This window comes from Mercenaria mercenaria, chromosome 10, assembly GCF_021730395.1.
Source record: "Mercenaria mercenaria strain notata chromosome 10, MADL_Memer_1, whole genome shotgun sequence".
NCBI classification, from domain to species: Eukaryota; Metazoa; Mollusca; class Bivalvia; order Venerida; family Veneridae; genus Mercenaria; species Mercenaria mercenaria.
The window spans coordinates 13,821,337-13,837,053 of NC_069370.1; the positions used below are offsets into that span (position 1 = coordinate 13,821,337).

Here is a 15,717-nt window from a genome sequence, read left to right on the forward strand (position 1 = left end):
GAAATACATTTTCATTTGACTTACTGCGATATCGTTCGCAACGAGAATCAGTAAATTACGCGAAAGGTTGCAGAGTATCAACTCCCGGAAATTTCCTTAAACTTTCACCGAATATGACCATGTACAATAAGTTTAAAACCAGTAACTTATCAAAACAGTATATCAGTGTGTAGTATGGACTTTTCTTATTGTTTTACTAATACAGACATTATTTTCTTAACCGGAATGAACTTTCTTTACAACCAATATAATGTTCTTGTTGTTCATTTTGTAGTTGTGCTTTTTTATCCTTCGGAATTGCCCCATTGTAACAATGCTTTTCTAATGAGTTTTTTTTTGTGTATACCGACAAAATGCTAGAATTAAAAACAAGAATGTCGCCATGCGGCGGGGATGACAGCCCGACGCAATGACAAATTAGAAAATGCCATTTTTGCGGGACGACAGAAGAACATTTTAGGATGTGTGTTTTATCATTTTGTTGCCCTGCCCGATCGACAGAAAGATAAGAAGACAGTCTGAGGACGCCTTTAGATATCGGCGTGTACATAAGAGTTATATAAGAGTTATTATTTCATTCCATCGCGTTGCATTTTTCGTTTGCACAAAAGACAGCGATAAAACAACAAAACTGAAATTGTCTTGCTGTCGTTTTTTTTGTAATAATGTTGGTCTGTTAATCTAGCGGCATCAAACTTACAAAGAACAAAACTAGTAGAAATCAACCAGGATATATATTTCCTAGACGCTGTCTAAATTTGTTTATGACGAGTCAGTTACACGCCTTGCTACAAAGGATTAAATCCAAAGGATGAAACGGAACAACATCCAGTAAAGGTGTCAGTGGCGCAGTGGTTAGCATGCAGGACTGCAAAGCCAGCAATCCGTGTCCGATTCCCGGTCTTGCCTGATATCCCGACTTGGTATTCACTGCTTGGTGATTTCCAGCAGTATCGGCCTCGACTGTAAATGTTACACCTGTCGTGGCTTGAAATGATTTATTCCATCCTTTCCAGGCAGGGGCTTTCGTCGACTACCCATATTAAACAAGAAACTTTACCTTTATCTTTTTTAACGAAACACAAGATATAGAATATGATTGACAAATTATGCGATAAGAATACCGAAATATAGAATAACAATCACAAACACACAGTAACAATTAACGAAATATTAATAACCATAAAATGATTTTTTTTTTACGATAACGAAATAATGGCTATTATTGCATAACAGTTACAAGTACATAAACAAGAGCTGTCGGATGACGGCGCACTCGACTGTTCGAAGAATTGATGGAAGAATGGGGTCAAAATATTAACATAGATATACAGGCAAAAGGAAAAAATAAATTAGACGAACAATGTTCCTGTATTTATAGATTTGGATAAGTCTTGCACTAAATGGCAATGTGTGACCATGATGGTAATGAAGTGTTCAAAGTTTCAAAGTCATATTTCAAACAGTTTAGACAAAATATGGAATGGTATGAGAAACTTAACTTATTTCTATGACAAAAAGGGCTAAACTGAGTTAAAGCCCTTGGCCTAGTTATGAAGTCTTGTCTACATAATGTAGACTGTGATGGTAAACAAGTAGTCAAAGTTTCAAAACCATATGACAAATGACAAACAGGTTAGGCAAAATATGGACTGGTATGAAAAATTAACTGATTTCCAAGTCCAAAAAAAAGGGTCATAATTCAGCCAAAATAGTTGACAGAGTTATGTACTCTTGCCTACAGATGGAAATCATAATGATAAACAAGTGTTCAAAGTTTCAAAGCCACATGTCAAATTGTTTTGACAAAACACTGACTTGTACGAAAAGCGGAACCAATTTCAAAGGCCAAAAAGGGCCATAATTCAGCCACAGATTGAAATCATGATAATAAGCATGTGTTCAAAGTTTAAAAGCCATATGTCAAATAGTTTTAACAAAACGTTGACTTTTACGAAAACAGGACCAATTTCCAAGTCCAAAAAGGGCCATAATTCAGCTAAAATAGTTGACACATTTATGTACTCTTGCCTACAGATAGAGACCTATTATACTGAACAAGCGATAAAGTTTCAAAGCCATATGTTAAACACTTTACACAAAATATGAACTGGTACGGAAAACTTAACCAAGATTTCTAAGTCAAAAGGGGCTATAATTCACCAAAATCCTTGATGGAGTTATGTACTCTTGCCTATTAGAGGACATAGTGATTGTAAACGAGTGTTCAAACTTTCAAAGCTTTATCTCAAAAGACTTTGTCAAATGTGGACTGGTACGAAAAACTTAACCAAGGTGTGACGCCAACGCCGACGCCGACGCCTTGGTGAGTAGGATAGCTCTACTTATTCTTCGAATAGTTGAGCTAAAAAGAATAACGAAATAAATAAAATTACATTCACAACATTTTTAAGAATAACCGGAAACGTTGAGTAAAAGTCACGACTATCACACGTGAAAATATCAAAACATTGAATAAAAATGTTGGACATATTGTTAGAATAACAAATTGTAGAGTGAAAATTCACATTGAATAACAAAATGTCAAGTAACGAAATAAAGAATATACAATAATGATAATATAGCTTATTTAGCAGCGTTTGACATGCCATATTATCTACTATGTTAAATGAACTTATACTGTTGCCAAAGATCATGGAGATAAGAAATATAATTGAGCCGTGCCATGGGAAAACCAACATAGTGGCTTTGCGACCAGCATGGATCCAGACCAGCCTGCGCATCCGCGCAGTCCGGTCAGGATCCATGCTGTTCGCTTTTAAAGACTATTGAAATTGGAGAAACTGTTAGCGAACAGCATGGATCCTGACCAGACTGCGCGGATGCACAGGCTGGTCTGGATCCATGCTGGTCGCAAACCCACTATGTTGATTTTCTCATGGCACGGCTCAATTATTAGAATGTATGACAGTCATATAAACTTCTCACCAGCTTTTGAATACTTACAATGTAGCCGTCTTGTTTGCATCACACTGTGTCATGTCAGCTACTTGTGAGATTGACTACCCACACAAATATACCCTATATCAAGGCGTTTTATAGCATAATAACACGCCCGGCTGTCTGTTTTCGGGTTATGACGTCTTTTCATCACATCAGTGCGTCATTCTTGCCACGTATATGATGGAAGAGAACGTCAATCAGACCCCACAGGTTTTCATACTTTACGAAACTCGATATAGTACACTGACGCAAATTCAGTTTTTTATAGACCCATCAACAAATCTATTAATCTGAAATCAATGTAACGATTCCAAATTTAGTGTTCTGCTTAACATGTCATTAATTTAACATATGAATATAAATGTTACGTTCTATTTTTGTCCTTTTAGCTTTTTTATTTACATGTTGGACAAGTGGAATCAAGTCTGCGCATTCATTTGCTATTGGCCGTTTAGTGCTGTTTTACACAAGAAAGGCAATCTAATCTAATACCGATCTAAAGTAAATTGATTAAGTATTTGTTCACTTTCTCATTTTTATATTTTATTTTGTCCATATATACCAGTATACTATAGCGTATACAAAATGCAGTGCTAAGCGTACGCCAGAGATCTTATAAACGTAAGAAAAGTAATGTTCGAAAGTTGCAATATATTAATTTTGATAGTGATTCGGCCTCTGGGAACGGTTAATGACATCTAAACTGATTACTGGTCATCCACACCTGATTAATTTTCTTACAGCCAATTAAGCGAACACAGGATTCTGTCCACTTCCTCCGCAATAATATCCGCAAGTACGGCGCTACTTGTTGTCAGCGGAGGGACACATCATTTTTCTTTTCGCTACAGGGGCTAAAATACAATCAGAACATTCATCTACAAAATGCCAGTTGTGGATGTTGGGAGCCTGTATCTGACAGTCGAAATTAAAACCATGTCGAGTGTTGTACCAATCGTTTCATAAACGGAGAAAAACTCCGCAGGGATTCTATCACTCCCAAGATAGATTCAGGCGGAGGAATACAAAATGGCGGATATTACAGAGGTTGTTTGAAATCTTGCGACGATGTGGCGCCTAAAAGACCAATCTCTGTTTTTGACAGAACTCATTTTTAGATTATTTAAGAGAGGAGAAAGTAGGGTTCGTCCTTAAAGTTGTGTAGCGCTGCCGTGGAAATAGTTCTAATACGAAAAGTGATACGTGTGCCACAAACCGTAAGTAAAGTTTTATCTATTTTCAAATTTCTTTTTTAATTAAAGAAAACTTTATTACAATACATATATTTCTATTTGAATAATATCCTGCTACATACAGTACACGTGAATATATTTATTTATTTCAGATAAGACATTTCTTGAATATATGAACTTCTTTCCAATATCAATATATATCAAAAAAGAAATTTTATAATTATTTTCATATATTTCAAATAAACTTTTCATAAATATATGCATATATTTCACACAGAAAATTCATTCATGTATTAAATAGAAATTTCATGATTAACATATTCAGAAACCAAGAAAAATGGCTCGAAGAATACTCGCTTTAGTGTGCATCATGGCCATATTGATTTCAACAGCCACGTGTCTGCCAGATGCCATGTTAGCACCCCCTAGCAGACCGTCAGAGTTCCGATCCCCAGGACAGCTTAGAAGTTACCTCAAAGCACTTAATGACTATTATGCAATAGTTGGAAGACCAAGGTAATGTCAGGTTTTCTTTCTGATATTCAATTTAAAACCAAGATGGAAAAATTAGTTTCCTTCTTTTAAGTTGCGGGATAATGATCATCTCTCACTATTCCAACGCTGCGTTCTTATTTTCAACTTTTTTTGTTGCTTCGTTTCATGTTATCTATGTTGATGTGTTTGTTGGTAGTGTTTCCCTTCCCCAACTCGTAAACATACAACACACAATGATACTGCATCGTACTGGTGAGATTCCGAAGCGACTCGGTGTCAATTTATAGGGTTCTCTGGTTGCGTTTACTACATACTATGGCTCTTACGTTTTTGTTATGTATTTTTCATAAACGTCTATGGATATATGAGCATCTACTGCAAGAATTTTGAAATTATTACGATAGGTAGAATGCACTTTCTTGCTAATTTCTGCTAGAATTTTAAGTCAGGGTTAGCTTGTTGCAGTTACTAAAATCAAAATCAACTGCAATAACACTCTGTCAAATAATTAAAACAAAACTAAAGAGCGGGAGTGTGGGGGTAGCAACCTCCATAAGAATGAAGAGTATCGGCTGAAATCGTGTGCCGGTTAAGTACAGGTGTCCAGATTAAGGAGTAGGTAACAGGTTTACATCTTAACAATTTATTAGCATTGTCACGGTTTTTTTTTGTCTCGTGTTGATATTATTTTGTTCTCGAGTGAGCTGATAACTGAAAATACACGGTATCGAGAATATTACGGATATATATTGTACGGTCACGTTGTTCAAATGCGATATGTTGATTGGAAGAAAAAAGAACTTACATAGTTAACAAATATTACATAATGTATAAACACACAAACATTAGCAAATTGTCTCACTTTGGTATTTCTGTGTTGTTGTTTTTTTGTGATTCAGAAAATGTGTTCCTTGTCCTTTTATTTCGGCACTGAAATCTTCACATTATTTTTTTTTTCGTTCAAGTTTTAGTGTTTTGTCTTCTATTTCTTGCAAGGTTCATTTCTACCGTATTGTTTATTCTAAGGGTCCATTTTACAGAGCTGACATATTCAGTGATACACACATTAAAGTACTTCAAATGCGTACATAATTTAACAATAAAGTTGTCCAGTTCCTAACATTTTGAAACGAAACTGCGTTTTAAGCACAAATAAAGAATTTGTGATTATTTCCGGTAGAAATACTTCACATTTGATTTATTATTACTATTACAATGAAGGCTGAAAGTTGTGTTTTATTTTACAATAATACAACAAATCATTTTTCTTATGTCACAATTATTATGTCATAGCGTCAAACGGCAGAGCGGCGCGCTGGAAAAGAAACCAACAGAAAACAAACAAATATTTGATGGATTTGATGGATGTCGTCAAGGATGTACTTAAAAATTCTTTGTAACGTGTTAGAATCGAAATTATATATCTCATTTAGTGATTTGCTCTTGAATAAAATCATTGTTTGTCGTTCAGATGCGTATTATTATATAACTCGGGCTGCGCCCTCGCGATATAATTCCTTCGCATCTGAACTCCAAACAATGGTTTTATTCAATGACAAATCACTAAATGAGATATTTATTTCTTAAGTATTCAAAATCATTTTGCAACATTTTTTTTTTGATTTACCTTAACAAATCCCGTGTCGTCATTTTTCAATTGTATATATAATGTATGGATAAAAACGTCACTATAGTTTATGATTATTATTAAATGATGACTTTCAAATAAAAGCTTAGACTAAACTTCAATTTGACTTGTGTGAAATGCGAATCATAGAACTAGAAACAAGGTTTTTATGCAGTATTAAGCAGACGTATTGCTAGAACAAACAACAGTCAAAGCCGTAGCGTTGCGTTTCAGAAAAATTGACACCCGCTTTCTGATTTAAATACTCCATTTCCATCAAATCAGTGTGAATTAAGCGAAAGTCCTCCGCAATAAATGCCTTAGATCCACTGTCCTTCGCAATAAATGCCTTAGATCAACATATTACAATAAATAAGTGCCGGAGTCTCCGCGAGTCAGAATGCTATACATGTATTTTAACCACAAATTAAACAAACTTGCGTCAGACTATATCAGTCGTCAGCGCAAAGTTCAGTATTGAGTATGTATTAGTATTTTAAGGAACAGGACTCCAAATTTTGATTAAAATTATCTTTTTTAAACTCGAAGTTTTGTTATACTATGAACGTTAGAACATGACTTTTTGTTTTCTAAGCTATTCTAAAAATACTAAATCAAGGAAAAAACAAACAAAAAAGAAACAAAACATAACAAATAAGTGCCGGAGTCCCCGCGAGTCAGAATGCTATATTTCAACAACAAATTAAACAACCTTGCGTCAGACTATACCAGCCGTCTTTGAGATACGTATTAGTATTTTCAGATTTAGACAAAAATGATCTTTTTTATTTAAACTATTCTAAATTGCTTATTCAAGGAAACAACAAACAAAAACGAAACAAAACAAAAAAACTCAACACAAAGCATCAAACAAAACAAAACAGCAAAAAAAAAAAAAAAACCCCAAAAACCTCCAAAAAAACAACAACAACAAAAAACATAAAACCCGTCTGAGTAGGGAATGAACACAGGTTGCTCCGGCAGTAAAAACATTCCTACAGTTTTCTGTCATTCCTGACCTATGCATCACGGATGAATTCCTACTTAACGACCGTTTACTAGTATATAAAGTTTACATTTGGAAGTGCCCGTTTAAAATGATTTTGAGTTTTACATGGAAAAAATAGTAAAAACAATTAATTATCTTTTTCTTCTTTAAGAAATGTAGCAATAACAAACTGATATCTTAAAATTCTCATTTCAACAATAGGTAGAGCTGTTTGATTCACCCATATGTCAGCGTCCGGTTCGGCGTATATCCAAAAAAATCACCAAAAACTCCTGAATTTTTCACAAGCTGGTATCTCAGTAACCACTTGTGGGAACATTGAAACTTCACATACTTATTTACTGTGATAAGCTGACTTATACTGCATAGATTCCATAACACTGTTTTGCTTTCTTACAATATTCACATATCATAACATATCATTTATTTGGCATTAAACACCGATACATTTATAGCCAAAATATTTTAACAATGCATGGAGTAGAACTTGTGATATTTTCAGAGAAAGTCGTAACATGAAGTATGTTTAGAAAGTAAAACACAATATATTGAGAATACATGGTAAAACACTATTGGTGTAAAAAGTATTACAATAACAATATGACATTTTAGACATCATTTCGTTCCTTATTAGCAAAACAAAGGTACTTGGATAAATTATTAAGTGTCACAGAATTTTTTGAAGACATTAATGTTTCAAATTTATGAACAGTTGACCAGTGGCAAAAATATGGTTTCAAAAATTTCTTACGTAACATGTAATATTTTGGGCAGACTAATAGAAAATAATATTCGTTTTCTACTACCTTCATGTTGCAATTTAAACACAGTCTGTCTTCTCGTCTGACATGTTCATATGATCATATGTCCCTGATTCTGTTGCTAAATTATGAGAAGGTAGCCTAAATTTTGCCAGTGATATTCTATATTTGCTAATATTTACACGATTAAGGCATTCTTCAAGTTGGAATGAGTGTTTGTAAATGTTATACGATGCCAATCTACTTGAATTATTAATATTTGAGTACCACCCTTGTTTATAGATATCAATTATTCCTTTTTTGATAACTTGAAAATAGATCTGGATAAATTCTTGGTTCGTCAATTTTTAGTGTTCTATACATGCGGTCCAACAAGCAGTTATTATCTAGTGATATTAATTTTAACCAATATTTTATTAAAATCAGTTTTCGTTGGATTCGCATTGGATATCGCCCCGTTTTTTCGTATAATCCATCTAGATTAGTTGATTTTTTAACGCACACATTTTTCGTAGAAACTTACAATGTATGATTTCTATATCTTTTCCTTCATTATAACCAAAACCTTCTGCAGCATAGTTCAAAATAGATCCGACTAGACTATCAAAAAGATTACATTTATCAGTTATGGATACTTCTAGCTGATAAAATACTATAAATAGATTACGCAATGCAAATAGTGAATGCTGGGCTAATTTCTTTTGTGTACGATGCCAGTGTCCATTTTTGAATAAGTTTATTCCAAGGTATTTAAAAGATTTCACGTCTTCTAGGATATTATCACCGTATGTAAAGTTGCATTGCGTGTGTCGTCCTAACTCGAATATCATGACTTTCGTTTTAATTGTGTTTACTTTTAGGCCCCAAGTTTCACAATAAATCTTTAGGTCATTCAGCATAGATTGAAGAGCTGCAGGTGTATGTGCAAATAGCACGGCATCATCTATAACAATAACATGAATATCTTCATGTCATCAATAGTAAAAAGACCATCTATATTAAAATTGATATTACCCAATATCTCGTATACGAAAAATAAAAATAGTAATGTGGAACTAGGGTCCCCTTGTTTAGCACATTATATTTGAATCAAAATTGGGTGACACTTCATTTTTGAATTTAACAGCTGCTTTAACAGTATTATACATACTTTGAATAGCTTTTACAAATTTGGAACTAACCCTTTCTGACAAAAGTTTCTGGAATATAGAATATCGATCCAATTTATCAAAACATTTTTCGAAATCCAAAAACAAGCAATAAACCTTTTTGTTTTCTGAAAGTGACCTGGCAATAATAGAATGTAATAAAAAATTACAATCAACAGTCGATTTTCCATTTTGGAATCCAAACTGGTTGTCAATGATTTTATTATGTTTTACTGACCATTTAGTCAAGCGATTAAATAATATCTGTGAATATATTTTCGCAATAATATTTATCAAGGTGATTCCTATATAGTTTTTGGCTTCTTCAATATTTCCTCCCTTGAATATAATAATACCAATCGGAAAACTCGTTCGGTTCGAACACTTCGAAGTGAGAAATACAATATAAGTCATTCAATAACAAGTATTGCCCCTATAGGCAGTCATTTTCTGGAATTCAATGTTTATATCAGTATACTGACACTTGTTTCGTAAAGTAATATACCTGTTTTACATGCTGTTTAATTTTCATGTCAAACAACTCTTTCTTTCTATGATTTGGTGTTGTTTGATTTTTGTTTCTCAAGGCCTACTTCTTAACCTTAAAATCAGCGTATAGTCGCATAATCCATCAGAAATACTAGACGTACGACTATTCAGATCTCCTGTAACAAAGCATTTACCTTGTAATTTATATTTTTTTAAACCTGACTCTATTGTTTCAAAAACGTCAAAGTCATAATTATCTACTAGTACTATATTATTTGGTGTATTACAAATACATACATTTTCTTCAAAAGTAAAAAGATTCTTACTCTTTTCAATCCAAAAATTTCCATTTTGATTTTTTTTCTACAATCTTAACATTATTTCCTAAAGTCTGTTTATGGTATACACTAATACCACCACTGTATCTTCCTCTACGTGCATTACGTGATTTGTTTCCGAATATGTGTTCACTATTAAATCCATTTATGTTAAGATTAAGATGTGTTGTCTTAGATATCCACGTTTCTGATAATTAATGATATTAATAAAATCCGGGTCTAGTATTTTTCCACTTAGACCATGTACATTCCAAAATAGGACTTTAATGTCTTTCTCGCGACTTCTCTAGAGATTGTTACATACTTTGCCGTCTACATATTTCTTTCTTTGTTAACTTGTTGTTAACATAGAGTTTGCTTCCTACTATTCGTGTATTTTTTCCACGACTCTCTTCCTCTTTTGTTGTGTCTGATAGTGCCCTCCGCGCAATTCTGTACTCCTGTGGTTGATGAACCCCAAGTGCCTTGATTTTTATCTTTAAGGGATTTCCTAACATCCTCATCGTATGATTTTAAACGCACTCTTTCTCGGTCAGCTGAACGGAGGAAGTTTACTATAATTGGGCGTGTTTTTTTTTTTTGCACGGTCGATGCCAAGTCTGTGAAATCGGTTAAACTCCATACCTGTTGTATCAATATTATGACTTAAGTTTGTGTTTGTCAGCTGGTATTTCAAACTCACTAATGGGAGTGGATTGAAACTTCACACAGTTGTTCACTGGTGAACTGACATGCAGTGCGCAGGTTCCAAAACTGAATTTTGCATGATTACAAAACTATGACCCCATTTGGATAAGTTTCCAGTGTCTTGCACATTAGTTGTAACACTTTTCTTTATTATATTTTTCGATTCATTTCAGATTTGGAAGAAGTGCCAACAAACAGCCAGGACAAAACACATTTCAAGAAGAATCCTTAGACAGTGGTGCGTTTTTGATTTTTGTCTCAATTGCAATTTTATTTTAAATGACAATATTTTATTGGTTCTAAAAACGAGAAAAAAGTTTCATAAATACGTAATATTTAATTGGACAGAACAATTTACAGTACTAATTTGTGTAGATTTGTTAATACAATATCGGCAAGGTGTCTTTATTGAACGAAATATTCGTGTTGTAAACTGATGATATGTATTTAAAAAAAAACTTTTTCAGATCTGTAGTTATACGGTATAGAACTAAAGAGAACTACTGAATAATTTTCTAAATAATTAACTAAATATAGAAACAGACGCACTAACATATTTACATACGCCATCAAAGGTTAGTTTCCGTACAAACACGTGGCAGCATTGATCCGACACAAACCCTGTTTTTGCTATTTCGTGCTAGTTACCCACTGAGATGGAAGCAAAACAATCTGTCAAATGCACTCATTTCTTAAGATTATTTTCTTATTGATTGTGTGTATGTTCAGCGTAGTCACAGAGTAAATTTTATGACAAACTCAGCAAAACATAACCCCACCAATTCTTTACCATTTTCAAGAATTTCTGCCTACTTTTGCGAGAACCGGATGAATTTGCTCTTACTTTTAAATGGTCTCAAAGTGTTACTTAAAGAATTGTTTGAGCTTTTAGATTTCAATAATCATTGTAGATCTAGAACTATGTTCTAAGACATATTGCACAAAAATATGTTTGGTCCATGAAAAATTTACAAGAGTATTTTTGTCGTTTCTAATTTTATCTGGGATACATATTAAAATGAGTCAAAATTGCATTTAAAAACGTCGTCAAAATGACTTGACCTATCTTAACAATGTGTATATTTGATATTAAATTGAAAAATACTACAGATATTTTTTGAAAACTTAAACACGTTGCCTCTGTTAAAATAAAAATTCATTAAATGCTTCAAAATGTGTATTAAGTACTGTAAAATAAAATATTTCACGAGGTTAAAAGCCTGATATATTTTAAGTTTGAATTGTTTCGCTTGGTAGAATATTCGCGTTTGTGTGGACCATTTATAACTGTAGTAACACTTTCGCGAGTATATGTTTTAACATCTGCGTCGGTTGTTTAACAATGGGGACTTATTGACTTGATTTTGACATAAAATGAGATTTATTTCTAGATAATCTACATTTTATCACTTTCATTTTTCTTTTCGGCAGAATAGACTATGGTTACCTATGGGATGACGGTCTGCAACGTGATACATATGACGTCATTGATGACGAAAATATTCCATTCTACTGATCTGGACATATCAAATCGTTCAACGATATTCTTCATCTTCTTTGGATTGCATTTTTGAATTAAGAGTCAAACAATTACTAACTGTAAACCTCAGACTGATAATAACACAATAAACCTACGATTGACAAAACATTCTGATTGAAATGTTGCGTTTTGTTGTGTAACGTATGAAAACGTCTTCAGAACTCGGGATCTGTCTACCTACGTATGCAAAAGTGCTATGTAAACATTACAAATAATTACATTAATAAATCTTAATATGTCGAACTAATGTACCCATTCCATTTCAATTTTCTTTTCTGTCAGCCTCTCTGGAATAAAGTTAAGAAAAGCAGCATTCACAGAATGTATAAATGAGTGCAGACTTGTCCTTAAGACGGACTACACACAGGCGTAGGAGCGATTTCAAAATTTTGGGAGGGGTCTAGCCTGTGAAATATATCTATATTTTTTAACGCAAAGTTTTGACAATAAAAAAAAAAAAACATTTAAAGAAAAATTAACATTGGTTACAATCTTTTTATCAATCAACATTTATTGAAAAAGAAAACTTGCAACTACATCTAAAATATTCATTGAATATGCTTTATACCTTTCTTTTCTGTTTTTTTTTCTGTGATTATACAGATTTTGAGGCTAAAAATTGGGTGGAATCAAGTTTTGTCTCTCATTCACAAAGTGGCCCCGCTACGCCTCCATCAACCTTGCTCCTACGCCTATGCTACACACCCTGAGGTATAACATCAGTGACGCTTTTTACGTACACAACCATATAATTATATTGTAAAGAATCTGATGTTTTATTTATCCTGACTTATATGTATGTTTTAGGGGAATAAGTGCTGGCTTGTCATCTTTCTTTTCCGTATGTTCTTGATACAATTAAGAATAAAGTTGTTTGTACAAATTTAGTAGTCACAGATAGCTTCTTTTAAATTGTAAGTATCATTGTAACCATTGCAATCCGTTTAGGAAAAAGTGGAATAGTTTCATCCGTGATTGAAATACATTACTCGTTTTATACACCTAACGAAATTTTATGAAGCACCCCCACCCACCCCCCTCCTTGATATCTTTGTAAAATTAGAGGTACACTGTTGACATTTGTCACATATTTAGAAAAAATATATGCAGAATAACACATTAACATTACATCAAAATCGAGTGGTACCATTATATCAGTTTACCTCTTTTACGGTCTCAACCCAATTTTTAGAAGTCCCAGAAATACACTTAAACGTCTACAACTTACAAATGAGCGAATTTCGTTAAACTTTGCACAAACCGACTTTCAAGATTTTTTAAAATGTTGCTAACATATTTGACTATATGTGTAAGAATTTTGATGTATTTATACTGTTAGAATTATGAAAGAATTATTCAAAAGATCACCCAAAATATTGAGGGCGTTAGAAGTTTTGATTAGAATATTTACAGTTCTTTCTCTTTCATTCGCATAGTTTTAACTCACGCAGTGTCACATACAAGAAAAAGTCCACAAGTCCGATTGCCGAAATAAAAAAAAAATCTAACGTCTCATTACAGAGTATTTACATTCGCCATATTCTTCTCCATTAAAAATTATGACGTTCATTTCGCATGAACAGCAAAAGGAAAGGCCCAAAAGTCACGTAAACGCTGCTTAATGATAATGGGCCGCTGTTTTGACGACGTCCGCGTATAGGCAAGGAGGACGTTCCTTAGATCACGTCACAGTTGTTCCGTCATGCAGGTGAATAGAATGTCCGTGAAGCTGATTGTAATGTTAAACGCAACAAAATGTGTGCATTTTATAATATAATATTGTTTACAAATAGAAAGCAAATACAATGTAAATATTAGAAATGGAATATTTTTACGGCGTTCATGGGAAATGAACGACAGAATAGGATCGGCAAATCGCGGTAGCAATTCATGTTTAATTTGCCGATCCTATTCTATCGTTAATTTCGCATGAAAACAACAAAAAAAAAAAAAAAAAAAAAAGAAAAAAAACAAACAAAAAAAATTTCATTTCTTAATTACACTAGTTAACCTAACCAGTGTTCCTGGATTCTGTACCAGTACAAACCTGTTCCCCTCAAGTAACACATGAATCAGTGGTGGAGGACTAATGACACAAACATCTGATAAAATTTGATATTTAAAGTAACGTTTGTTTAATCTAAAGTAAGATTTGATACCAATAAAGAAACTTTATTTTATTACAACACAATAAATCATATCACAAAATGTTACAAATTCCTGTACAAATACGATACAACCGACTTGTTTCGTTTCAAACAAACTGAACAAGCTTTGCAATGCATGTATTATGCACGTATCCAGTTTCTAAAATCAGTTTTTGCAACCTCTAATGCATCAATTATCAAATTTTATTCCAGACGTATGTTGCACATGCTTACTGTAATTTGTCTAAAGTATACGTAAAACTAGATTTAGTTATTAGGTTAAACCGGATTGCACATATTTTCATACTGAGGTAAATTATATGTGGGTGGCTTCCCTGGCCGAGTGGTTAAGGTCGCTGACTTCAAATCACTTGCCACTCATCGATGTTGGTTCGAGCCTCACTCGGGGCGTTGAATTCTTCATGTGAGGAAGCCATCCAGCTGGCTTACGGAAGGTCGGTGGTTCTACCCAGGTGCCCGCTCGTGATAAATTAATGCACGGAGGGGCATCTGGGGTCTTCCTCCACCATCAAAGCTGGGAATCGCCATATGACCTAAAATCGGTGGACGTTAAAAAAAAAAAAAAAAAAAAAAAAAAAAAAAATAAAAAAAAAAAATATAAAACAACAAAACTATTACTAATAAGACATTGTAAGACAAACCTAGTACACTCCACCCGCATCATTGAATTTAGATATGCTGACAAACACCCATTATTTTGAAAAAAACTCGTTATGTTCTCAGAAACAGATCTATTTGATGAAATACGTTTTACCAAAAGTTACGTATGTTTCAGTACTCAGAGCATGTCTATATTTGATGTGCTATAAGAATGGATTTGCAGATTTTGTTCACACCCGAAATCACACCAGCAATTCTGGACACATTGCAATACATGTAAACCTATATTTTCAGTAAAGAATACAGGCCAGTCTCAGCAGCCATGCGGGTATTTCTGGATAAATCCGTAACCAATAGTAGTATAGTTTGCATTTCTCATCAAAACACAAAACACAAACGCCTTGAAAATACAAAAGCCATTGTCTTGAAGTCGCCACTGTACAATAAAATCCGTTCAATATCCTTGCTTTAGCGTTACTGGACGTTCTATGTTCTTTGTTTTGTTTGTCCACTGTACAGATAAGGTGAAGTAACACTGTGATGGAGTTTTGGCGGTAAGAATTAATAAAACACAAAAAGAAAAATGGATTTGTACATTTTATATATATATATATATATATATATATATATTGTGCAATATCCAATCCTGGCACATATAACGCAAAGTTATAAAAAGTCATGGAAGTTACCCACATGCG

The 15,717-nt window shown here is 33.5% G+C and overlaps 1 protein-coding gene across 2 annotated transcripts; it reads left to right on the top strand.

Moving 5' to 3' along the window:
* The first annotated feature begins 4,039 nt into the window (after positions 1 to 4,039).
* LOC123560582 (pro-neuropeptide Y-like) lies at positions 4,040 to 13,138 on the top strand. 2 transcript variants are annotated; one of them, XM_045352748.2, is made up of 4 exons: positions 4,040 to 4,181; positions 4,483 to 4,673; positions 10,885 to 10,949; positions 12,143 to 13,138. In XM_045352748.2, exons 2-4 carry the CDS (start codon positions 4,495 to 4,497, stop codon positions 12,145 to 12,147), a joined length of 249 nt encoding a protein of 82 aa, XP_045208683.1. In that variant the 5' UTR covers positions 4,040 to 4,181; positions 4,483 to 4,494; the 3' UTR covers positions 12,148 to 13,138. The 2 variants fall into 2 exon arrangements, with proteins under 2 accessions (XP_045208683.1, XP_045208682.1); XM_045352747.2 differs by having other exon boundaries at positions 12,148 to 13,138.
* The last annotated feature ends 2,579 nt before the right edge of the window (positions 13,139 to 15,717 follow it).